Source organism: Trichechus manatus, unplaced genomic scaffold, assembly GCF_000243295.1.
Source record: "Trichechus manatus latirostris isolate Lorelei unplaced genomic scaffold, TriManLat1.0 scaffold00190, whole genome shotgun sequence".
Classification (NCBI taxonomy): domain Eukaryota; kingdom Metazoa; phylum Chordata; class Mammalia; order Sirenia; family Trichechidae; genus Trichechus; species Trichechus manatus.
The window spans coordinates 4676679-4702505 of record NW_004444126.1 but is presented as its reverse complement, the minus strand read 5'-3'; the positions used below and the strand labels follow the sequence as shown (position 1 = coordinate 4702505).

General features: G+C 46.2%; 1 protein-coding gene across 1 annotated transcript in view; it reads left to right on the top strand.

The window, feature by feature from the left end:
* Window positions 1–25827, top strand: part of SGSM1 (small G protein signaling modulator 1) — a 94276-nt gene that overhangs the window by 34676 nt on the left and 33773 nt on the right. The window contains exons 3-11 of the mRNA XM_004387631.1: window positions 789–951; window positions 4294–4446; window positions 5861–5928; window positions 6213–6358; window positions 6500–6631; window positions 14575–14699; window positions 16923–16990; window positions 19303–19466; window positions 19586–19718. Coding sequence (XP_004387688.1) covers window positions 789–951; window positions 4294–4446; window positions 5861–5928; window positions 6213–6358; window positions 6500–6631; window positions 14575–14699; window positions 16923–16990; window positions 19303–19466; window positions 19586–19718 — 1152 coding nt within the window. The remainder of the gene's footprint in view (window positions 1–788; window positions 952–4293; window positions 4447–5860; window positions 5929–6212; window positions 6359–6499; window positions 6632–14574; window positions 14700–16922; window positions 16991–19302; window positions 19467–19585; window positions 19719–25827) is intronic.

The window sequence follows — 25827 nt, the reverse complement described above, 5'->3', positions numbered from 1 at the left end:
CAAGGTTCACCATCCAGCCAAAGATTAGACAGCCCCATAAAACAAAATGAGACTAATGGAGCACAACAGTCCAGGGACAATGACTAGAAGGCAGGAGGGGACAGGAAAGCTGGTAATAGGGAACCCAAGGTTGAGAAGAGACAGTGTTGACATGTTGTGGGGTTGTTAACCATAGTCATAAAACAATATGTATACTAACTGTTTAATGAGAAACTATTTGTTCTGTAAACCTCCATCTGAAGTACAATAAAAAAAGAAAAAAAGTAGCGATGACGATGATGATTCTTTAACCCAGATAAAACTCAGCAACTGTATGGTCCAGTCCTCCCTCTCCCTTTGACAGTAATAATAAAAATGTTCATAAAGCAGTATATGCAAGGCTTTGTGCTAAATGCTTTTTGCTCATTTTTTCCACTTCATCCTAACAGCAACCTTATGAGGTCTATGTTTATACTAGCCCCATTTTATAGATGGGAAAACTGAAGCACAGAAAGGGGAAGTAATTCTCCACAGTCACCTTGCTGGTTAGTGGCTGGGAGAGGATGTGAGCAGAGATGGTCTGACAGAGATGGCCGCGAGTGTAGGTTACCCGAGCTCTCTTGCCCCTTGTGAAGGTGTGGAAGTGGGGGAGGCGTACACGCTTTTCCCTATGATCCCGTTGTCAAGATTTTTGTGAGTCTTGGAACCCCAGTGCTCCAAGGCACCTCCGTCTGACTGAAGCTCCAAGCTGGGCTGGGTGCTGGGGAGTGTGGCCAGGGCAGGGCCCACTGACCACTGTGTCCCCGCAGCGGCTGTGGAGGCGTGTGTCCTGCACGGGCTGCGGCGGCGGGCAGCTGGCTTCCTGCGCAGCAACAAGATCGCAGCTCTCTTCATGAAGGTGGGGAAGAGCTTCCCGCCGGCCGAGGAGCTCAGCCGCAAGGTTCAGGACCTGGAGCAGCTGATCGAGAGCGCGTGAGTTCAGGGCTGGGGGTGGGACACAGGGTGCAGGCAGGGACGTTCCCCCAGAGGACAGTCACCCTCCTCCCTGGCTGTGCAAGGCCCTGGCTGCAGCTCAGCATCCTTCTCAGCACTTTCCCCATTAAGGCTTTACTGGCCTTCCTGCTCCTCAAACCTGCCAGACTCTTTCCAACCTCAGGGCCTTTGCACATGCTGTTCCCACCACCTGGCTCATCCTTTCCCCTGATCTTCCATGGCAGGCACCTGGTGATCATTCAGGCCTTCCCCCAGCTAAGTAAATTACAACCCCCTTATTCTCCTTCATATCACCCTGTTTATTTTCTTCCCAATTGTTACCGCCATCTGTAATTATGTATTCATCCATTTGTTTGTTTACTGTTTCCTTGATCGTTGTCATTTCCCCCCTTGATGCTGAACTCCATGACGGTAGGGACTACATCTGTGTTAGTCCCCATTATGTCCCCAGAGTCTGGGGCAGTGCCTACCATCTGGTAAATGCCCAAGAAACAATTGTTGAACGAACAGTTGCTCACTGTGACCAAAGTCAGATAGAACCGATGTGATCTCCGTCCACGTGGACCAGATGCTGGGGCCTTGGGGTAAAATTCTCACCATTGAAGAGGAGGTGGCTTCACTTGCTCATCTTGTTGGCTGGTTGTGTGTGCTGGGGGGAGGTTCGTGGACCGAGTGTGTGTAAATGAGCGCCTTCTGCCAGAGCCACCCCCTGGAGTCCTGACCCCATATCCAGACCCCCAGCCCGAGCCTGGTCAGGGATGGTGAGTAGATTTCAACCCTAGCTGATGGCAGTGGCTGCCCAAGAACTGTGTTGTGAAGGACTCTGAAGCTGTGATTAAGCTTTGTGGGAAAGAGTGCATGGATTGATTGGACATGTCTTTCTCGGGCAAGGGAATGGAGAGAGGGACATGTGTGCCACATGTTCCCCATCTCTGCCTGGGTGATCACCCTGCTTCACTGGATGACAAGCGGCCCCTTTCCTTGCCCTTCAGCCCCTGCCTGTCTAGGGCTGTTGGTCACCTTTGCCTCTGCCAACTTCCATTTGGAATCTGACTTCTCAGCCACATGGTTTTCAGGGCACCTTCCAGTTCACCTGCAAAATTCCCAGGTGATTGCCAATAACGTCTTAAAGGGCTTGACTTTCACAGACCTTAATATTGGGAGTGACTTTCTAATGGAGGGATTGGAGATGCCCATGCCAGGTGGTAAGAGAGCCAGTCATTCATGCATGCACTCACTCCTTCATAAACATCTTTAAAAAAAAAAAAAAAAAAAAAAAAACCAGTGGCCTTCGAGTCTACTCTGGCTCATGGTGACTCCATATGTGTCAGAGTAGAACTTTTGCTCCATAGGGTTTTCAATGGCTGATTTTTTGAAAGTGGATATCCAGGCCTTTCTTCTGAGGTGCCTCTGAACTCAAACCTACAAACTTCCACTTAGCAGCTGAGCGTGCTAACAGTTTGCATCACCCAGGGGACTCCCTGAACATATTTTCTGCACTCCTGCAATAAACCAGTCACTGTGCTAGGCTCTGAAGATGCAGAGATGTGGAGAGACCATGCTTGCCACATGGTCCAAAAACCCATTGCCATCAAGTCGATTCTGACTCATAGCGACCCTGTAGGACAGAGGAGAACTGCCCCAGTGGCGTTTCCAAGGCTGTAATCTTTACGGAAGCAGGCTGCCACATCTTTCTCCTGCAGATCAGCTGGTAGGTTCAAACTGCTGACCTTTTGATTAGCAGCCGAGTACTTAACCACTGCGCCACCAGGGCTCCTTTGCTACATGGTAGACACCCAGTAAACATTTTATTTAAAAAAAAAATGAACTCCTTAGTCCATGCCCTCAGGGTCATATTCTGGAGGGAGAGGGAGACAGAAAAGTGAGCAGGAAGTTAAGTGCCTAAGGCTGAGGGAATATAGATGAGGAAACCCTCCTTCAGTTTTGGCTGGTCCAGGAGGGCTTCCTGTAGGAGAGGTTGCTCATGCTGAGACCTAAAGGGTGAGAAGGGGCCAGCCCAGGAATGGGGTGGGGAGAGAGGCCAGGAAAAAAGCAGCAGGAATAAAGATGAGAGCCTGGCAGCCTCAGATAACTGCAGATTATCTTCCTCTGGCAGATCACCAGGTGAGAAGAGAGTTGTGGCAAGGGGAGCTGTTGGAGAGGTGAACAGGGGTAAGGCCATGGAGCACCTTGCCTGTCATGTTAAAGAACTTGCACTTCATCCTAAGGGCAATGGGGAGCCACTAAAGGATCTATAATCTGAGACTCCTCTTGCCCAGTTCTCTTTTCCAGTGAGAGAGAGAGGGAGGGAAAGAGAAAAGGACAGAGGAAGAGAGAGAGAGATCTGAGAATCTGGCTTGCCCATTAGCAGTGTATGAAAGTGTCTGTTTAACCACATCTTCGTGCACGCTGGGTATTATTTTTTCAAACTCCTTACCCATTCGCTAAGTCCCTGGGTGGTGTGGAGCCCTGGTGGCACAGTGGTTAAAAGCTCAGCTGCTAACCGAAAGGTCAGTACTTTGAATCCACCAGCTGCTCCTTGGAAACTCTGTGGGGCAGTTCTGCACTGTCCTGTAGGGTTGCTATGAGTCAGAAGTGACTCGACGGCATTGGGTTTGGTTCGTTTTTTTGCTGGGTGGTGCAAACTGTTTGCACTTAGCTGGTGACCACAGTGTTGGCAGTTTGAACCCACCTGGCAGCACCATGGAAGAAAAATCCTGGCAGTCTGCTTCCATAAAGTTTACAGACAAGAAAACCCTGTGGAGCTCAGCTCTACTCTGTAACACATCGGGTCACCACGAGTCAGAATCACCTCAATAGCACAAGATAACCACAGCCCATTTGCTACAACAGTATATTCCCTTGTTGCTGTTTTATTTGCCGTTCCTTTCTTTCTTAGAGAGGTTGAACGTTTTCCCATTTGTGTGTTGTTGTTGTTAGGTGTCATTGAGTTGGTTCCGACTCATAGCAACCCTGTGTACAACAGAAGGAAACACTGCCCAATCCTGTGCCATCCTCACAATTGTTGCTGTGTGTGAGCTCATTGTTGCAGCCACTGTGTCAATCCATCTTGTTGAGGGTCTTCTTTTTCGCTGACCCTCTGCTTTACCAAGCATGATGCCCTTCTCCAGGGACTGATCCCTCCTGATAGCATGTCCAAAGTACGTCAGAATCTCACCATCCTGGCTTTTAAGGAGCATTCTGTCTGTGCTTCTTCCAAGGCAGATTTGTTCACTCTTCTGCCGGAAGAAGTTTGTGTATTAGCCCTGTGGATTTCCTATTTTATGAACTGTCTATTCTCGTCCTTTACTGGTCTTGAAGGCGGAACCAGATCCAGGGCCTCCAGGAGAATGTACGCAAGCTTCCGAAGCTGCCCAACCTGTCCCCACTCGCCATCAAGCACCTGTGGATCCGCACAGCCTTGTTTGAGAAGGTCCTGGACAAAATTGTGCATTACCTTGTGGAAAACAGCAGGTGAGAAGAGTCCTGGGTGTGCTCTGCCTCTACCTGCTGGCCTTTTTGGGAATTGCACTCTCTTACTCAAAGCCACTTTTTCTTTTTCCCTTTGACGTGTGCTTGATTTGAAAGTGACTAAATAAAGCCCTCCTAGATATTTGACCCTGAACTAGGGAAGTTTCACGTGTTTAATATCAGTGCAAGGTATTTGGATTTGGGGGTGGGTATAGGGATCTTAGGGAGCAATGGTGGTTCAGTGGTAGAATTCTCACTTTCTAAGGAGTGACTGGTGGATTTGAACTGCCAGCTTTTTGGTTAGCAGCTGAGCTCTTAACCACTGCACCACCAGAGCAGTATTAAGTATTAAGTTTACAGAAAAAATGTGCATGAAGTACAGAAAGTCCCCATATGCCCCCTCTCCCCTCTTCACAGTTTCCCAACAATTGATGAACCAGTATTGATGCATTTTATTAACTAAAGTCCATATTTTACATTAGAGTTCACTTTTTGGATTGTGCAGGGCTGTGGGTTTTGACGAACACATAATGTCATGTGTTCACCATGACAGTACCTCACAGAATAGTTTCACGGCCCTAGACTTTAAATTTTCAAGGAATTAGAAGCCACTACACAACAATTAAGGAGCCCTGGTGGCGCAGTTGGCTGCTAACCAAAAGGTCAGCGGTTTGTACCTAACAGCTGCTCTGCAGAAGAAAGATGTGGCAGTCTGTTTCCATAAAGATTACAGCCTAGGAAACCCTATGAGGCAGTTCAGTTCTTTACTATAGGGTCTGTATGAATCGGAATCGACTTGACAGCATTGGAGTTTTTGTTTTGTTTTGTTTTTTTAACACAAAGCAAAACAAGAACACTCAACCTGAACATCGTCTTGACGGTATCAAAGTTATTTTGAAGAGCCAGAGGCCAAGGGGTATATCTGAGCATCTCAGGCCAGCGTCACCAGCATTAGTTATCAGGGCCAGAAGGCCTGTTAACACAGCCTTTCAGTACACAGCACAGCTGAACAACGTTTTATTGCCCCAATATATTAGAAGGGCAGACATCATCTGAGCCTCTAAGCGACTTCCTGTCTGAAATGGAAAATGTGGTTGAAGCAGGTAGAATCATTCACACCGCAGAAGTCTCTGAATTATCATTCCCGTTAACTCTAAAAGAGCTTATTGTGACAATATGTTGAGCTAAGTGCTAAGCGCCTTAACCTATTCTCTGTCTCTCAAAAGTCCTTTCAACGGCCCTATGAGATATGTTGTTATTATCCCCATTTTACAGATGGGACAGCTGAGGCTCAGAGAGGTAACTAAGGGACAAAGAGAGGGATTGAACCCACTTATGTCTGCTCTTAACCACTAGGCAGTAGTAGACCCTCTGCTGGTCTCTGTCCAAATCTACATGTCCTTTCCCCTCTTGCTAGTAAATACTATGAGAAGGAAGCTCTCTTGATGGACCCTGTGGACGGCCCCATCCTCGCGTCTTTGTTGGGTGAGTGTTTGGGTGCTCTGAGCTTCATCTGGAGACTCTGATGTCTGCTCATGGGGGCACCTCCTAAGGGTCTCTTGCACCTCAACCCAGCCTTGTCCATCAAACTGGACCCGTTCACTGTCTCTTGCTCTCAGAGCCTTGTTCTGATTTCTCCTTATCAGGGCCCTGGGGCAGTCTGCCTGCCTGGCGGGTGAGGGGTAGTGAAATGGATGGCCCATCTGGTGGTAGATGGGAGGGTGGACTTTCCAGGGCCACTGATTCCCAACCCCCCGTATGCTCTGCAGTGGGGCCCTGTGCCCTGGAGTACACCAAGATGAAGACCGCGGATCATTTCTGGACTGACCCATCAGCTGACGAGCTCGTCCAGAGACACCGCATCCACAGCTCACACCTGCGACAGGACTCACCCACCAAACGTCCAGCCCTCTGTGTGAGTGGGGTGCCCGGTGGCACCTTGGGAGGGGGTTGGGCTAAGGCCATGCACTTGGGCAGTGCAGGCAGGTGGGGAATGGGGTGGGGGCAATGAAGGTTACTTCAGGCCTTGACCCCCTAGCTCCCCCCACACTTCCAGATCCAGAAGAGGCATTCGAGTGGCAGCATGGACGACCGGCCATCCCTGTCCGCCCGCGACTACGTGGAGTCCCTTCATCAGAACTCCCGTGCCACCCTGCTCTATGGCAAGAACAATGTCCTGGTTCAGCCGGTGAGAGTCCATCTCAGATCCAGACAAGGCCTTCCACTGGGGTCTGGCTCCACGATATAGGGAAGGAGTTCACTCTGGTTCCAGGTTGCTCATCCACCAATCCAGTTATCTATCTACCCACTCAGCAACCCACCCATCCATTCATTCCATCTGCCAATATCTCCAGCCAGCCAGCCCTCTTTCAGTTGCTACTTCCATCCATTCATCCATCCACACATCCACCCACCATTCATCTGTCCATCTGCCCACATTTATATCCAACCATCCACCCATCCATTCACTCATCTACTTATCCATCTGCCCACCTACCCTTCTATCCGTTCATCCATCTGCCAGCATCTCTAGCCAGCCATCCATCCAGCCAGTCAGTCAGCTCTCTTGTTGTTGTCATTGTTAGGTCCTGTTGAGTTGATTTGTACTCATAGCAACCCTATGTACAACAGAATGAAACACTGCCCGGTCCTGCGCCATCCTTACAATCATTGCCACTGTGTCAGTCCATCTCGTTGAGGGTCTTCCTCTTTTTCACTGACCCTCTTCTTTACCAAGCATGATGTCTTTCTCAAGGGGCTGGTCCCTTCTGGTACCACATCCAAAGTATGTGAGACGAAGTCTCACCATCCTCACTTTTAAGGGGCGCTCTGGTTGCACTACTTCCAAGACAGATTTGTTCGTTCTTTTGGCAGTCCATGGTGTGTTCAATATTCTTTGTCAACACCGTAATTAAAAGGCATCAGTTCTTCTTCGGTCTTCCTTATTCATTGTCCAGCTTTCACGTGCATATGAGGCAATTTGAAAATACCATGGCCTGGGTCAGGCATACCTTAGTCCTCAAAGTGACATCTTAACTGTTTAATACCTTAAAGAAGTCTTTTGCAGCAGATTTGCCCAGTGCAATATGTCATTTGATTTCTTGACTGTTGCTTCCATGGGTGTTGATTGTGGATCTAGGTAAAATGAAATCCTTGAGACAAAATTCAATATTTTCTCCCTTTATCATGATGATGCTTATTGGTCCAGTTGTGAGGATTTTTGTTTTCTTTATGTTGAGGTGTAATCCATACTGAATGCTGTAGTCTTTGCTGTTCATCGGAAAGTGCTTCAAGTCCTCTTCACTTTCAGCAAGCAAGGTTGTGTCATCTGCATGATTCAGGTTCTTAATAAGTCTTCCTCCAGTCCTGATGCTACATTCTTCTTCTTCGTATAGTCCAGCTTCTCGCATTATTTGTTCAGCGTACAGATTGAATCAGTATGGTAAAAGGATATAACCCTGACGCACACCTTTCCTGATTTTAAACCATGCAGTATCCCCTTGTTCTGTTTGAACGACTGCCTCTTGGTCTATGTACAGGTTGCACATGAGCACAGTTAAGTGTTCTAGAATTCCCATTCTTTACAGTGTTATCCATAATTTGCCATGATCACACAGTTGAATGCCTTTGCATAGCCAATAAAATACAGGTATAAATCTTTCTGGCATTTTCTGCTTTCAACGAAGATCCATCTGACATCAACAGTGATATCCCTCATTCCACGTCCTCTTCTTAATCTGGCTTGAACTTCTGGCAGTTCCCTGTCAGTATAATGCTGCAACTGTTTTTGACTTATCTTCGGCAGAATTTTACTTTCATATGATATTAATGATGTTGTCCAATAATTTCTGCATTCTGTTGAATCACCTTTCTTTGGAATGCGCACAAATATGTATCTCTTCCAGTCATTTGGCCAGGTAGCTATCTTCCAAATTTCTTGGCATAGATGAGTGAGCGCTTCCAGCATTGCATCCTTTAGTTCAAACCTGTCAGTTGGTATTTCGTCAATTCCTGGAGCCTTGTTTTTCACCAGTGCCTTTGGTGCAGCTTGGACTTCTTCTTCAGTACCGTCGGTTGTTGATCATATGCTACCTCCTGAAATGGTTGAACGTTGACCAGTTCTTTTTGATACAGTGATTCTGTGTATTCCTTCCATCCTCTTTTGATGTGCCCTGCATTGTTCAATATTTAGCCCACAGAATCCTTCAAAATTGCACCTTAAGACTTGAATTTTTCTTCAGTTCTTTCAGCTTGAGAAATACTGAGTGTGTTCTTCCCTTTTGGTTTTCTATCTCCAGGTCTTTGCACATTTCATTATAATACTGTACTTTATTTCTCGAGCTGCCTTTTGAAATCTTCTGTTTAGCTCTTTTACTTCATTATTTCTTCCATTTGCTTTTGCTACTCTATGTTCAAGAGCAAGTTTCAGAGTATCTTCTGACATCCACTTTGGTCTTTTAGTCTTTCCTGTTTTTTAATGATCCTTTACTTTCTTCATGTGTGATATCCTGATGTCATTCCACAACTTGTCTGGTCCTTGGTTATTAGTGTTCAGTGCGTTAAATATATTGTTGAGATGGTCTCTAAATTCAGGTGGGATATACTTAAGGTCGTACTTTGTCTTTCGTGGACTTGTTTTCATTTTCTTCACCTTCAGCTTGAACTTGCATATGAGCAATTGGTCTGTTCCACAGCAGCCCTGGCCTTGTTCTGACTAATGATATTGAGCTTCTCCATCCTATCTTTCCACACATATAGTGAGTTTGATTCCTGCATATTACAATGAATAAGTCATTTGTCTTGCAAAATTCTGTTATGCACTTGGCATCATTTCTATCACCGAGGCCATATTTTCCAACTATCAATCCTTTTTCTTTGTATCCGGCTTTCACATTCCAATCACCAGTAATTATCAGTACATATTGATTGCATGTTTGATAAATTTCAGACTGCAGAAGTTGGTAAAAATCTTTAATTTCTTCATCTTTGGCATTAGTGGTTAGTGTGTAAATTTGAATAATAGTCGTGTTAACTTATCTTCCTTGTAGACGCGTGGATATTATCCTATCACTGACAGCATTGTACTTCAGGATGGATCCTGAAATGTTCTTTTTGACAATGAATGCTACGCTGTTCCTCTTCAATTTGTCGTTCCTGGCGTAGTAGACCACATGATTGTCCTATTCAAAATGGCCAATACCAATCCATTTCAGCTCACTAATGCCTAGGATATCGATCTTTATGCATTCCGTTTCGTTTTTGACGACTTCCAATTTTCCTAGATTCATACTTCGTGCGTTCTACATTGCGATTATCTGTGGATGTTTGCAGATGTTTCTTCTCATTTTGAGTCATGCCACATCAACAAATGAAGGTCTGGAAAGCTTTACTCTGTCCACATCATTAAGGTCAACTCTACTTTGAAGAGGCAGCTCTTCCCCAGTCATATTTTGAGTGTTTTCTAACCTAAGGGGGTCATCTTCTGGCACTGTATCAGACAATGTTCTGCTGCTATTCATAAGGTTTTCACTGGCCGGTGTTTTCAAAAGTAGACCGCCAGGTCCTTCTTGCTAGTCTGTCTTAGTCTGGACGCTCTGCTGAAACCTGTCCACCATGGGTGACCCTGCTGGTGTTTGAAATACTGGTAGCATAGCTTCCAGCATTACAGCAACACACAAGCCACCACAGTACGACACTACCCACCATTCATCTATCCATCTGCCCACTTTTATATCCATCCATGCACCCATCCATCCACTCACTTACACATCCATTTACCCACCTACCTTTCTATCCATTCATCCATCTGCCTGTATGTCTAGCCAGCCAGCCAGCCAGTAAGTCAGCTGTCTTCCATTCTCTGTATTCCCCTGCCCATCATCCATGCATCCACCCTCCATTCATCCATCCATGTGCCCATATTTTTAACCACCAATTCATCCATCTATCCACCATCCACCCGTTTACCCATCCAAAACCAAAAAACCCACTGCTGTCTGGTCAATTCTGACACATGGCGACCCAATGTATGCAGAGTAGACCTGCTCCATAGGGTTTCCAAGGCTGTTAATCTTTATGGAAGCGAACTGCCACATCTTTCTCCCAGGTAGTGGATGGTGGGTTTGAACCACTGACCTTTTGGTTGGCTGCTGAGTACTTAACCAGTGTGCCACCAGGGCTCCTTCTACCCATCCATCCATCCATAATTCATCCACCTGTCTTATCTACTCACTCATTCATCTATCTGTGCATCCACTCACCATTCATCCATTCATCTCTTCAACCATCCTCTTACTTTCCGTCAACTCACCATCTGTCCACCCACCCTCCTGTCGTGCATTTGCCCATCTTTCTATCCATCCATCCTCTGCCTTTCCATCAACCCACCATCTCTCCATCCACCCTACCATCCTCCATCTGCCCATCTTTCCATGCATCCATCCACCCTTCCATTTGTCCGTTTATTTTCCAGTCTGTTTATCTCATTCACTCATTCAGCAGACATCTACAGTGCACCTGCTCTGTGCCTGATGCTTGGAATATCAAGATGATCATCTTCATGACTAATATTTATTGAGTGCTTCCTATGTACCAGGCACTGTGCTAAGGGTTTTTACCTGTATTGACTCATTTAAACTAACAACAGCCTTTGAGGGTGGTAATATTATGGATGATCACACTGAGGCCCAGACAGGTGAAGTAAAGGGCAGAGTTAGAATTTAAATTCAGGCCAGCCAGCACCAGAGTCTGTGCCATTTACCAATCACCTTCTAGGGTCCAGCATTGAGCAGGCCCTGGGGCTGCATGGTAAGTGAGGCAAGTGCAGCCCTGCCCTCATGCTTCATGTCCTTTGGCTGTTCCTGTCCCAGGGCAACCACTCCAGCTCCATGGCCACACTTGAGATCCCTAGGTCACCCTGCGCAAGCTGCTTCTCCCCTCTGAGCCTCAGTATGTGCATCAAAATGGGTATAAGACCCTATTTCCATGTATACAAGATGCACCATTTTTTAACATAACCATCAAAAGATTAAAAATGCTACATAATTATATACAGCATCTTCTCACTACTTGGAAATTTTATTTTACACTTTTTGAAAGAACTCTTTGAGCCTTATTTGGACCTGGTGTTTTTTGTTTTGTTTTTTAAACATACACCACTGTAGTAAGTACACACAAGAGAAAATATAAGTACATTAGTTAAGATATTCCTAACCTTGCTTTATATTTTGGAGTCCAACTCTTCTGTATCACTTTTTGACTTAAAGTTGTTGATGTCCTTGTTTTCCCACCGAATTTTGCTTTCTGTTCCATCAAGAGAAGGGGTCAGCAAACTAGAGCCCGTGGGCCAAATTTGCCCCTCCACCTGTTTTTCTGTAACTAAAGTTTTATTGGGATACAGCCATGCCTGTTTGTTTATGTATTGTCTATGGCTGCTTTGAAGCCCTTGGGTGGTGCAAACGGTTAAGTGCTCAACTACTAGCTGATAGGTTGACGGTTCCAATCCACCCAGAGATGCCTTGGGAGATAGGACTGGTGATCTGCTTCCAAAAGATCACAGCTATTGAAAACCCTATGAAACAGTTCTGCTCTGAACGCATGGGGTCACCATGAGTCGGAATCCACTTGACGGCAGCTAACAACAACGCGGCTGCCTTAAGGCTACAATGGCAGAGTTAAGTGGTTGCAAATGAGCCTGTATGTCTGGCAGAAAAAAAAATATTTACTATCTGGTCCTTTACAGAAAAGTTTGCTGACCTCTCATCAGGAGTACGGGAGCTATAGCATTTCTTGCAAGAGTGTTTGCCTTTGTCTCTGGAACCTTCTTAAGTCCCATAAAGCACTTATTTGTGGCTTTGCAAGAAAACATGGAATGTGGGCATCCCTGCAGTGACAATAATGTGTCTGCTTCACAGTATCACACTGGCGCCTCGCTGCTTTATTGCCATGAGTCGGAATCGACTGGATGGCAATGGGTTTGTTTTCTTTTCTTTTTCAAATGATATTTTGTTGTGTTTTTCGTGAAGGTTTACATAACAGTTTAGTTTCCCATTCAACAACTTACACACAAGTTGTACGGTGACATTGGTTACGTTCTTCACAATGGGTGAGCATTCTCATTAGTCTCTTTCTGATCTGTTTTCATTAATCTAGTTTCCCTGTCCCCCTACCTTCTCATCTTTGTTATTAAAGTAATTATTGACCACTTAGTCTCATATAGATGATATTTTAAAGGGGCAGAGTACTCACGGGTTATTTTCTTAATTTTATGAGCCAATCTGTTATTTAGCTAAAAGGTGACCTCAGGGGTCTATTTCCGTTCAAGCTTTGAGGACTATCTCAGGACAGTAGTCTCAGGGAGTCTTCTGGTCTCAACCAAATTTTTTTAAGAACTTGAGGTTCTGTTCCACATTTTTTCCCCATTCTGTCAGGATCCATCTATTGTGGCCCTGATCAGAAAGATCGGTATTGATAGCCAGGCACCATCTAGTTTTTCTGGTCTCAGGGTAGATGAGGGGGTGGCTCATATAGACCGTCCTGTAGACTAGTTTCTTCTTTGAGTCTCTGGTTCCCTTCTTTCTGTTTTGTTCCAGGTGAGTAGAGACCAATAATTGTGTCTTAGATGGCTATTTGTAAGCTTTTAAGACCCCAGACACTACTGACCAAACTAGGATGTAGAACATAATTTTATGAACTGTGTTATGCCAGTTGACCAAGTTGTCCCACAAGACTATGGTCCTAAGCCTTCAAACCTAGAAAACCAATCCCGTGAGGTTTTTGGTTATGTCTAAGAAGTGTCTGTAACTGTTCCCCCACGTGCTTTATCATATATATGAATATACGTGCATATAGTCACATACACGCGTATACATATGCATACACCTATATATACACACATATAGTCCTATACACATATATGCCTACAAACACAGATATACCAGCAATAGGCTTCTTAATGGGCTGTATTACCCAGTCTTTCTGTGTACACAATAACTTTTCTATTCAAAGCCAAATCGCAGTTTAACCTATTAAAGACATTTTTAATAACACTTGAACTCTGCAAGTGAAGTAACAACCACACACAAAACTTAATTGAAGGGACAACCATATGAGCATCCATGGCTGAGTTTGTGTGAGATCAGGCAATGACAGCTACATCACAATGTGAGATGCCATCGATTATAAGCTACATCCCCCTTTCAGCTACATTCAAATGTGACCAAAAAATGTGCACCTTAGAATCAATGAAAGACTGCTATGGTGTACCCTCAAGGGGTTATAAACGTGTGGTTAAATTGAGACAATGTGCGTAAAGGTTGAGCCATGCTTGGTACACAGTAGGTGCTCAGTAAATGCTAGTCTACTGACTGCACATGCTGTTGAGGTGAGGTTGATAGAGGGGCTGCCCAGGCTTCCTGTACGTGTGAAGCTTTGAGGGTTGGTGACTCCCCTGCCCCACTGCTACCCTCTTGGGGTAAAACAAAGCCGTTGAGAAGTCCTGCAGGCAAATTCTCAGCAGGCAAAGGGCCAGGCTGCTGAGTGGGAAGGGTGTGGGGTTATCTGGGGAAGGAGTTTCTGGGAAATGTCTGAGGGATGGGTTATAGAGCTCAGCTGCCATTTCTTTCTTTCTCCAAGTTTATGGCCAGCGTGATGCCACACAAACACTTTCTGTTTTGGAAGGGGGAATGTTAGGGGGTGGGGGATGTTGGATGAGTTATAGATAGATGGATGGGTAGATGGAGCCCTGGTGGTGCAGTGGTTAAGGACTCGGCTGCTAACCAAAGTTGAAGGTTCAAACCCACCCTTCCCGTTTCTAAAGACCTCTCCTGCCCCCTTGTGGCTGGGCCCCTTGACTTTGGGACGGGGGTATGGCTGTGAAAATGTTGGGAGTGTGGCAACCTTCACAGCTGCACTCCAGGACCATCCTGGAGTTTGGCTGCAAAGGGCTTTGCTTAGCATGGCCACCTGGAAGGAAGATAGAAGTCGTCCCAGCTGAAAACGCCCATGGCCTTGGAGGGAATAACCCAACCTCTTGGTTCTGGTTACGTGTCCTTGAACCAAATGGGCCATGGCTCACGTCTACTGTGAGCGCAGCACTGTGGTCAGGGTTGAGTTGTCCTCCTCTCTCTGCAGAGAGACGACATGGAGGCTGTGCCAGGGTACCTGTCCCTGCACCAGACAGCTGACGTCATGACCTTAAAGTGGACACCCAACCAGCTGATGAATGGGTCTGTGGGTGACCTGGACTATGAGAAGAGGTAGGGCACTGGGTCCCTCGTGTGTCCCCTGGGTCCCTCCACTTTCTCTGGCACAGGGGAATGGCCCTCCTGGGCAGAGGGAGTTTGTGCCCTGCTCCTGCCTGCTACTGTGCCTGGTTGCTGTGGCCACTTAGCCCGTGGATAAGTCAAGAACTCAGGAGAAGCCAGAACCTGCTGGAAGAATCTTAGGGTATGGGTAATGTCCTGTCAAAACACCACCCAGAGAGAGAAATCTTGACAAGAAATGTGTAAGCTTGCAAATGGCAGAATACTCTCCAGTCTCCTGTCCCCCCTTTCTCATCACCCAATAAAAAAGGAGACAGGAAAAAAAGTCGATGGGCTTCTGGTCCAGGGCTGTGTCTCCTGTGATACTCCATGATTTATAACACCCACCAAGGCTTTGGAGTTATTGCTAAGAAAAGAAAACTGGCTCCCTGTAGATTACTGATCTGTGGGATTCCCTGCTGCAAACAGCAGTGTTCTTCTAACACAGCTGGAGTCCCTAGGTGGTACAACAGTTAATGTGTGCTGCTGCGAATCGAAAGGTTGGTGGTTCGGAAGAAAAGCCTGGCGATCTCCTTCCAAAAAATCAGCCATTGAAAGCTCTATGGAGCACAGTTCTACTCTGACAAACATACGGTCGCTGTGAGTTGGAATCAACTCAATGGTAACTGGTTTGGTTTTGGTTTTAGGAAGAACAAAGGGAAGCCACTGTGCAAAGGTGTCGCAGTCCCAATTATTCCACTTTGAGGCGTCTTGGCAGCTGGTGGGGAGAAGTAGTATTGTCTGCTTCTCTGAGCCCACGTCTAATTCTATGTAACTTTTATGTTCTCTTGCTTTTTTTTTTTTTTTTTTCCAACTATGGTCAATATGTCTGTAACAAATCATTTGCCTTTTCAGCATTCTTCACGTATATGATTCGGTGACATTAGTTATGTTTATCGTGTTTTTCAGACATCACCACTATACATTTCCAGATTTTTCTATCACCCTTAACAGAAGCTCAATGTCCCTTAATCAGCAAGTCTCCCCTTCTCCCTCCCTCCCACTCACCCCTGGTAGTCACTAATTGGCTTTTATACATTTGTCTATCCTAGATACTTCATATAAGTGGAATTATACAATATTTGTCCTTTTGTGACTGACTTATTTCATTTTATGTTTGTTTGCTTTCTAAAAAAACCCAAAAACACCTTTTTATTATGAAAAACTTTCAACATAAAGATAGAACTCAGATATCCATTGCCCAGCCTTTACAGCCCTCAACCTAGCCCCATCCAGTCCCTAGCCCCTTCCCTTCTCCCATATTCTGAAGCAGAATACAAATATCCTCTATCTCATCTTAAATATTTTCAATATGCATCTCTAAAACATAAGGACTCTTTTTAAGAACTCTAAGCAGAATACCGCTATGTGTTTGGTTTTAATGTTAAGCCTCAGTGTGACTGATAACCAGGCCCCCCTGCTAAGACCTGTGAAGTCAAGGCTGTTGCGTGACTGTTCTAACACCTGCCCATGGACACGTGGTGACCTGGAGTTAGAGTCTGAGTTAGTCAGAACTCTTAGATGCTAGTGTCAGAAAACCAAACTCAAGCTGGTTTAAACATTGGTTCACATGAACTGAAAAATCCAGAGAGACTGGCTTCAGGCATGGCTGGATCCTGGGACTCTAATGATATCATGAGGACCTGAACTCTTTTCATCTCTTGGTTCTCCTTTCCTCTCTATTGACTCCATTTTCAGGCGAACTTTCCTTGCCATGACCCACTAATGTCCATACAGCTATCATCCTGACCACTATTATCCTAGCAGAGAGGAGTGTCTCTTCCCAGTAATTCTAACATAAATCTAATAACTGAGTCTCATTCGTTCTCCTTGAGTCATGAAACCGTCTCTGAACCAATCACTGTGGTCAGGAATGTGCTGATTGGCCAGACAGCTACATCTGATGTCCTGGAATGGTGTGTGATAGGGTTGGTCTCACCTCAGTCATATGGGTAGAGAAGGGGATCCCCTAGGAAAATTGAGATGCTAGTACCACAATAAGGGGAGACAGGGGCTGGGACACAGATTTTGAGGTAGGTGTGCCCTGGTGAGTTACTTTGATGAAGAAGATGGAGGAGCCCATGGGTGGTGGTCTTCTGGCCTCCCAGGCTGTTCCGTATGATGGGGTGGGCAGGCATAGGCTGCATCCTGTAGGCTTAACTCTCCCACCCTTTCCAGTGTCTACTGGGATTATGCCATGACCATCCGCTTGGAGGAGATTGTCTATCTGCACTGCCACCAGCAAGGTAGGGACTGTGGGCGAGTAGGGGTCTGGGGTCTTCCTCCTGGATCCCTTGGCTACCCATCACCCCTGCCCATTCTTTAATATTATCAGGCAATGTGGTGGGCATCCTTTATTACCCATGTGACCTCAGGCAAGTGACTTTACCTCTCTAAGCCCCGGTTTACCCATCTGTAAAATGGGGGTCATAACAGCACTACTCATGGGGTTGTTGTGAGGATCAAATGACCTACGTCAGCATCAAACCCATGGCTGTAGTTGCTGACACTTACTGAGCACCCATGATGTGCCAAGTACCGTTCTGAGTATTCATGTGCCTGCTGTTTAAGCATCACACAAACAGTGATAGGGGTCCCTCATTCCTATTTTATTTATTTATTTATTTGGGGGGTGGGGACACAATTTATTCACACACCAACCCCTTGAGGGAGTTTACAGTTGCCCCTTCTGTCCTTAATTGAATCCAGCACTCTGTCCCTCCCATTTCCTCTTTCAACTTTGTTAAAACAGGAAGGAAAAAAAAAATCTTCCCTTGACATTCCTCTGTGATAATAGCAGTGAAGTGGGATTTGTTCTGAGCAGTCTGTTAGAACCAGGGTAGCTGGTCCTAGGGATCAGCCATTTAGAGAATGGCTCACTGCCCCCTAAGGAAGAATTTACAATTGCAATAGGTATTGCATAGGTATTGCTTTGCCCCGTTGTCTGGAGGGGTTAATCAATTTCTATGAAATCATTTCAGGTAATCTTTCCTGCGTAACTTGCTTTGTTGCATGGATGTGAATCTTAACAGGTCAACCCCCAAATGCTCCCAGAGGCTTAAGCTGTCATACCAACCTTCCTGAAATGAGTAACCCAGCCAGGGTTACACAGAACGGGCACTAAACTTGAAATAGATTTCATGATTCCTAAGCTTGTATTCCATCCTCTCCCCAGGCCTATTTTTTCCTAGAAATAAAATTGTTCTAGCTAATTACTGGATTAGAGAACATAAGACAGTATGAAAACTTCCCCAGTGGTAACAGAGGTTAAAGGGTGAAGAAGAAGCAGGATGTGTTTGTGTACCGATAACCTTTGTGGCAGTAAACCCTTAAAATAGATCCCCACCCTTGGAAATGAAAAGGCTTCAGGGCTGTACAAACAGCAATAATCTGATCAGAAACTGTTAAAAGCATCAGAGAGATAAGCCTGGTGAGAAACCTTCAGGTGGAAGCAGATAAGCATTGCCTCAGAGGGAAAATGTCTGAAGCAATTTCTCTCTGGAAGCTACTTTTTTTCCCCCTTCTCTTGAAGAGAGGAGAAAGCATTGATTAGAAACAGAAAACGCATGTGCATTTTAAACACAAGACAAGTTCCATTGAAGACCAATCTTCCTGGTAATCCCTTGTCTGTTTGAGCCTCCTTTGAGTTCAGAGTGTCTGGGCATTTAAGGGAACTATCTAATACTATGCCATGTCATTGCCATTTTAGAGGTGAGGAAGCAGCTTGGGACAAAGTCACACAGCCTGTAAGTGCCAGAGCCTGGATTCAAATTCAGATCTTTGTGACTCCAAAGCCCTTGCTCTGAAGATCTAGAATCAGTAGCTAGAGTTCTTCTTAAAGCCCAAGAAGGTACATTCAGAACAAGCAGAGGGCCATCTTTAGAAAGTAAGGAGTCTGTACTTCATCAAGGCACACAGCATTAGTGGTTAAGATCACAGCCTTTTTAATCAAACAGATCTGAGTTCAGATCCTGGCCCAGCCATACCTGCTGTGTGACCTTAGGCAAGTTACTTAACCCCTCTGAGCCTTAGTTTTATCATTTGTGAACTAGACAATAATGGGAGTGAGGCATAGGATTTTTGTGAGTATTAAAATAAGACAATGCCTTTAATGTGCTGTGCTTGTATACAGTAAGTGCTCAATACAAGCTTACTAGAGTCAGTTACTGCCCTGAGAAGGGGTAGATCTGAAACCCTCCATATAAAAATATGGAAGTCAGGTAAATTTGCAGATGACAAAGTCACAGAAGGTTCTGGAAAGGGGTAGTGGTTTGGGGACAGCTTTTTCCCTTGGTGGATGACTTTAGGGATTCCGTCACACTCATCTTGACCTTGCCCTATAGTTCCCCAGCCAGATACAGGTGGTGGGTGGGGTGAGAGGGACTCAAGTGAGGTAAAAACTGTCTCTGACCTTGCGCCCAGGCTGCTCCCGGAGCCTTGGAGCAGGGCCCCTGGGTGTGGCTTGACATCCCTGGGGGTATGTGTTTGCTGGGAGGGCCAGTCATCATGCCTCCTAGTGACTTCCCGCTGGTCTTCTCTGGCCGGGTTGTGGCGGCAGTGGACAGCGGCGGGACAGTGGTCTTGGTCAGCCAGGACGGGATCCAGCGGCCGCCCTTCCACTTCCCCAGGGGTGGGCACCTCCTGCAGTTCCTCTCGTGCCTGGAGAATGGGCTGCTCCCCCATGGGCAGCTGGACCCACCTCTCTGGTCCCAACGGGGGAAGGTAAGTGGTCAAGGAGGGACACAGGGTGCTGGGCTGGGGTTCTCAGCCCCGGGGGCATGCAGGTTGTTGGGGAGAGCTGGCTTGTTGCAGGAACTGTGCATTGGGACGTGTTCTTTCAGGGCAAGGTATTTCCCAAACTGCGCAAGCGAAGCCCCCAGGGGTCCACTGAGTCCACATCTTCAGACAAGGAAGACGACGAGGCCACAGATTACGTATTCAGGATCATCTACCCTGGCATGCAGTCCGAATTGGGTGAGCTGCCCTGGGCCCGGGTGCTGGGGACCCACCTGTTAGTGATCCAGGAAGTCACGCCAGGTGTTTGGAACTAGAAGCCAAGAGGTCTGGATTCTGGGGCCAGCAGGGGGACCTGGAATCAGGAAGTTCGGATCTTGGTGGCCTTGGTTTCTCCCCAGATGAGAGTAATAACCACCCTCTGCTTAGCTACTGAAGATACCTCTGGGCAGGAGGCAGCGGGCAGGGTAATGGTAATGGAACGGGCTCTGAATCCTGCTTCTGAATCCTGGTGGAACTTGAGCAAGCCGCTTCACCTTTCTGTGCCTCAGCTTTGTCATCTGTAAAACAGGGATTGCACAGCAGCTATTTCATGGGGTTGTTGTCAGGATTAAATGCGATAAGGCATGTAAAGCATCTGGCACACTGAGAACTCTCAAATATTAGATGGTGGTGCCAACAGTTAACCCTTTCAGCTGCTAACCAAAACGTTGGTTCAAGTCCACCCAGAGGCAGCTTTGAAGAAAGGCCTAGCTACTTCCCGATCTACTTCCAAAAAAATCAGCCATTAAACACCCTATGGAGCACAGTTTTACTCCGACACACATGGGGTCACCATGAGTCAGAGTTGACTCAACAACAACTGAATTTTTTTTTTTTTTTAAATACTATTAAGATCATCATTATCATGGGGCTATTGTGAGGATTTAAATGAATTAATATTTGAAAAGTGCTTGGAAGGGAGCCTGGCATTTATTAAGCATTGTATGGATATCTGTCAACCAAATCAATATTAAGTTAGAGATTCTTTCTCTTAACCTCGTTTTATTTAACCCTCAGCAGCCCTGTTGTTCCCATATGACAGATAATGGCTCTGAGCCTCCCTTTGCTTAAGTGACCACATGCTGGGCAGAGAGAGACTCTTTTGAAAGCAGACATCCTGTCCTCCCAGGCATGGTTGGACTAATTGTGCCAGGCCACTTACTGCCACTCTAATGTGATGCTTTTTGCCAAGCCCCCTGGCTCTCATTCATCACTGAGTTGGACCTCGGGTCTGGGGCAGGCTTGGCGGTGAGATCTTAACATTCATATTAGTCTGTTATCAGCAACGAGTTTCCTTCGTGGCCACGCAAAGCTGCGTGTTCCTGCATCACTTAAGCACTGCAGAGTGTCTTAAAGTATTCATTATGCCTCCATGTCCATTTCCCTCCAGTATCTTGGCTGGAGCCTGCCCAGCCTCCCCCTGGGGCCTCAGCTCTCACAGCCCTGGCCCAACGCCAAGGCTCTTCCTGGTCCCATGGCTGAGGAGGCTTGGTTTGTGGATGTTGAGCTGGCTTCTCTTCAGCTTCCAAGAGACCTGGGCATCCTACCTGCTGTGAAGACTGATATGAAGATGCCCCTTCAGAGAACTGATTCAGTAGAGATGGCCAGATCCCCTGTGGCCACCTTCCCAGGGAGCTCTCCCGACAGGTTCTCATCCAACAAATAATGTGTAAGCTCCTGCTGGGAGCCAGGCTGAGTGCTGGATGTTTTACTTATTTGGGGAATATCCATGCTGTCCTGTTGTGGCTTGACATGGGCCAGTGGGACACTGGCAGCAGGCACCCACGTTTCCCATTCTGTGCATGCCAGCCATCCGCCTGTCAGCTGCCAGCCCCAGCATCTCTTTGCTTGCCTGAGGGGTTTCTCTGGCCACCAGGGGCCCCTCTGCCTATGAGTGGGGCAGATTGGAAGTGCCAGGGAATCAGTGCCTTCATGGTGCAGCCCTCAGCCAACAACTGGTGTAAAAATACCCCAGCTCCCTCACTTCCTCAGGTGGGAAGCTCTGAAATGTGTGCTCCACACAGTCTCCCAGAGGTCCCTGAGGGGATAAGCACCATTGCCCACTGTGGTAACTTGCCTGGTAACTATCTTAGTCATCTAGTGCTGCTATAACAGAAATACCACAAGTGGGTGGCTTTAATAAACAGAAATTTATTTTTTCACAGTTTAGGAGGCTAGAAGTCTGAATTCAGGGTGTCAGCTCTAGGGTAAGGCTTTCTCTCTCTGTCAGCTCTGGAGGAAGGTCCTTGTTCCTTGGTTCCTTGGAAATCTTCATGTGCCTTGGCATCAATCTTCCTCTGCTTGGTCACTTGCTTGTTAAATCTCTTTTGTATCTCAAAAGAGATGGATTGAAGACACACCCTACACTAATCCTGCCTCATTAACATAACAAAGACAACTCATTCCCAAACGGGGATTATAACCACAGGTATAAAACCAAACCAAACCCGTTGCCATCCAGTCAATTCTGACTCATAGCGACCCTATAGGACAGAATAGAACTGCCCCATAGGGTTTCCAAGGAGCAGCTGGTGGATTTGAACTGCCAGCCTTTTGATGAGCAGCCGTAGCTCTAAACCACTGTGCTACCAGGGCTCCACCACAGGTAGAGGGGTTAGGATTTACAAGACATATTTTTGGGGAACACAATTCAATCCAGAATAGTATCTAACCCTTTATAGACTCCTCCTTCTCTGTCTCACTTCACCTCTCCCCAGCCAGTGCTTCCTGGGACCACCTCCCTAATAAAAACATGCGCTTAAATGCAAGGTCTGCCTTTGAGGAAACCCCAGCTAAGTCTGTGTATTTGGAATAGGGTTCCTCCACCTTAGCACTACTGATATTTTGAATGGAATAGTCGTTTGTGGTGGGGGCTGTCCTGTGCATTGGAGAGTGTTGGGCAGCATCCCTGGCTTCTCCTCACTGGATGTTGTTGTTGTTGTTCGGTGCTGTCAAGTGGATTCCAACTCATAGCGACCCTGTAGGACAGAGTAGAACCGCCCCATAGGGTTTCCAAGGAGCGGCTGGGGGATTGAAACTGCTGACCTTTTTGGTTAGCAGCCTCGCTCTTAACTGCTCTGCCACCAGGGCTCCCCCTACTGGATGCCAGTAGTATTTCCTCCATTGTGACAACCAAACAATGTCTCCAGACATTGCCAAGTGCCCTCTGGGGACAAAATCATCCCTGGTTGATAAACAGTGACAGAGAGGAAAGAGCACGCCACTGTATTCAGCTCTGCCACTTGCAGTACGGTTAAATGACTCTGACCTCTCCGGGGCTCATTTCTGGAGCTGTAAAATGGGAATAACAATACCCCACTTCAAGATCATATTCTGGGGTTTCAATGTGATGATGCATGAATTCACCTGGTGTGGGGCCTGAGGCTTTGCAGATGCTCAGTCAGCGACTGTAGGTATCGTGCATTGAGCGCCACTGTGTGCCAAGCCCTCTTCTATGTGCTGTCCATGTCTAAACTCATTTAATCCTCACCTCAGCCTTCCCAGGCAGGTACCATTGTTCTCACCATCCCCACTTGCAGAAAGAAAACTGAGGCACAGGAAGGTTAAGTAACTAGTACAGGGTCACACAGCTTATTCTTGGTATGACTGGAATTCAAACCAGAGTCTGTGCTTCTAACCATGCAGATTATTTTGACTGGGGGAGGGGGATTGTGGTTTCACCCCCTTGACCCTCAAGGTCAGATTCAGCTCATGTAGAAATGGTGACCTTGTCCTTGGTTGATTTTCTTGGGGGCCTGAGCCACACAGGGTTAACAAAAATAGTCATCTATAGTGTTCTTCTGTGAGAGGTATGATGGAATCCTTTTTTGAAATATTGCCTAAATCAAAAAGCAGCCAGCCACTACCTGCAGGCCAAATCCGGCCCTCTGCCTGCTTTCATAAATAAAATTTTATTGGAACACAGCCATACCTGTTTATGCATTAAGGTCTGCGGCTGCTTCCATGCTACAACAGCAGAGTTGAGTAGTTGTGATAGATCCTGAACAGCCCGCAAAGCCGAAAATATTTACTATCTGGCCCTTTACAGAAGGAGTTTGCTGATGCCTGCCTTAAATAATAGGCAAGGAGAGTTTCATCCCGTGGGAGGGAAGATGTGGTCACAGATGAGTCTTTTCTTTCTTTCTCTCTTTTTTGATGGTTTGTTTTTAGTTATAATCCCATAGGTAGATGGTATCTATTTATTTTTACAATGTATTTTTGTTGTTGAGAGTATGCACAGCGGAGCATACACCAATTCAACAATTTCTACATGTCCAATTCAGTGACATCGATTACATTCTTAAAGTTGTGCAACCATTCTCAGCCTCCTTTTCTGAGTTATTCTTCCCCACAGATGATTCTTAATGCAAAGAACCACCTGGTTCTTTGCCTGCCTCTTATGGCGCAAACAGTTTGCACTCGACTACTAACCTAAAGGTCAGCCATTTGAACTCACCCAGCAGTGCCAAGGAAGAAAGGCCTGGCAATCTGCTGCTTTAAGATTATAGTCAAGTAAACCTATGGTGCAGTTCTACCATGTAACACACAAGATTGCCACAAGTCGGAATTGACTTGATGGCAGCAGGTGGTGGTTTTTTTGTTTTTTGGGTTTTTTTTGGTTTTGTGCTCAAGAGAAGGTAAAGGTAAGTTCTAAAACAGGTTTATAGTCAGTTAAGGGCCTTTTCAGATACCTTTGTCCCTGAGGCTATCTAGATCTGCACTGTAGCCAGGAGCCACCTGTGACTATGGAGAGCTTGCAATCTGGCTAATCCAAATTGAGCTGTGCTGAAAGTGTAAACTGCACACCAGATTTCAAAGACTTTACATAAAAAACCCAGAATGTAAAATATCTCATTAATAATCTTTTATATAGGATATATGTTAAAGTGATAATATTTCAGACACATTGGTTAAACAAAATATGTTGTTAACATTAATTCCACTTGTTTCTTTTTACTTTTTTAATGTGGCTACTAGAAAATTTTAACCTGTGTATGCAAATCACATTGTATTTTTATTGGACAGCGTTGGTCTAGAGCAGAGTTAATCAACCTTGGCACTAATGACGTTTTGGGCCGAATAATTCTTTGTGTGGGTGGCTGTCCTGTGCATTGTGGATGTTGAACAGTACCCCTGGCCACTACCCACTAGGTGCCAGGAGCAGCCAGCTGTTGTTGTTGTTAGGTACTGTCGAGTCAATTTCCAACTTATAGTGACCCCATGTGACAGAGTAGAACTGCCTCACAGTTCTTGGTTTTCTTGGGTGTAATCTTTACGGGAGCAGATCACCAGGTCTTTCACCTGCAGAGCCACTGGGTGGATTTGAACCACCAACCTTTAGGTTACCAGCTGAGCGCTTAACCATTGTGCCACCAGAGTTCCTAGCATCTAGCTAATGCTGTAGAAATGGCTCCAGACGTTGCTGGTTGTCCTCTAGGGAGCAAAATCACTCTGCTTGAGAACCGCTGGTCTAAGGTGAGGACAGTGTTGAGAGACAATAAAACCACTTGCCATCAAGTCAATTCTGACTCATGGTGACCCCGTGTGTGTCAGAGTAGAACTGTGCTCTGTAGGGTTTTCAGTGCCTAATTTTTCTGAAGTAGATTGCCGGGCCTTTCTTCCAAGTCTGGGTAGACTTGAACCTCCACCCTAGAAGTTAGCAGCTGAGCATGTTAACTGTTTACATCACCCAGGGACTCCTGGGAAGACAATAGCCAATGGGAAAACAGCGTGAGGAGCTATGAGCAGGTTCTCAGAAGTCCCATTCCCTGCCTTGGAATCCAGGCTCCACCACTTATTAGCTGGGTGACCTTGGGCATGTTGCATAAATTCTCTGCGCCTCAGTTGTCTAATCTGCAAAACAGAAGAATGATAGTACCTACCTAAAGAGTCCCTGGGTGGCACAAATGGTTAAGCATTCGACTATGGACTGAAAGGTTGGTGGTTCAAACCGACCCAAAGGTGCCTTGGAAAAAAGGCCTGGAGATCTGAAAACCCTATGGGGCACAGTTATATTCTGCACGCACAGGGTCGCCATGAGTTGAAATCAACTTGACAGCAACTGGTTTGGCTTTTGGTCTACCTAAAGAGTAGACACTCAGAAAGGGACGTTTCTTGTTAGTGGAAAGAGAAAAGCGACTTCAGTCAAACAGACCAGATATGTGGGGCTCTGGGTGACTAAGTTGTCATAGTTCTGAACCTGTCTCCTCTTCTCCAGAAGAAATGCATCCCTTACAGGGCTGTTAGAGTGATAGGACGATCCCCTGCCTAGCACAGCACCCAGCACATAGTAGGCACTTTATATAAA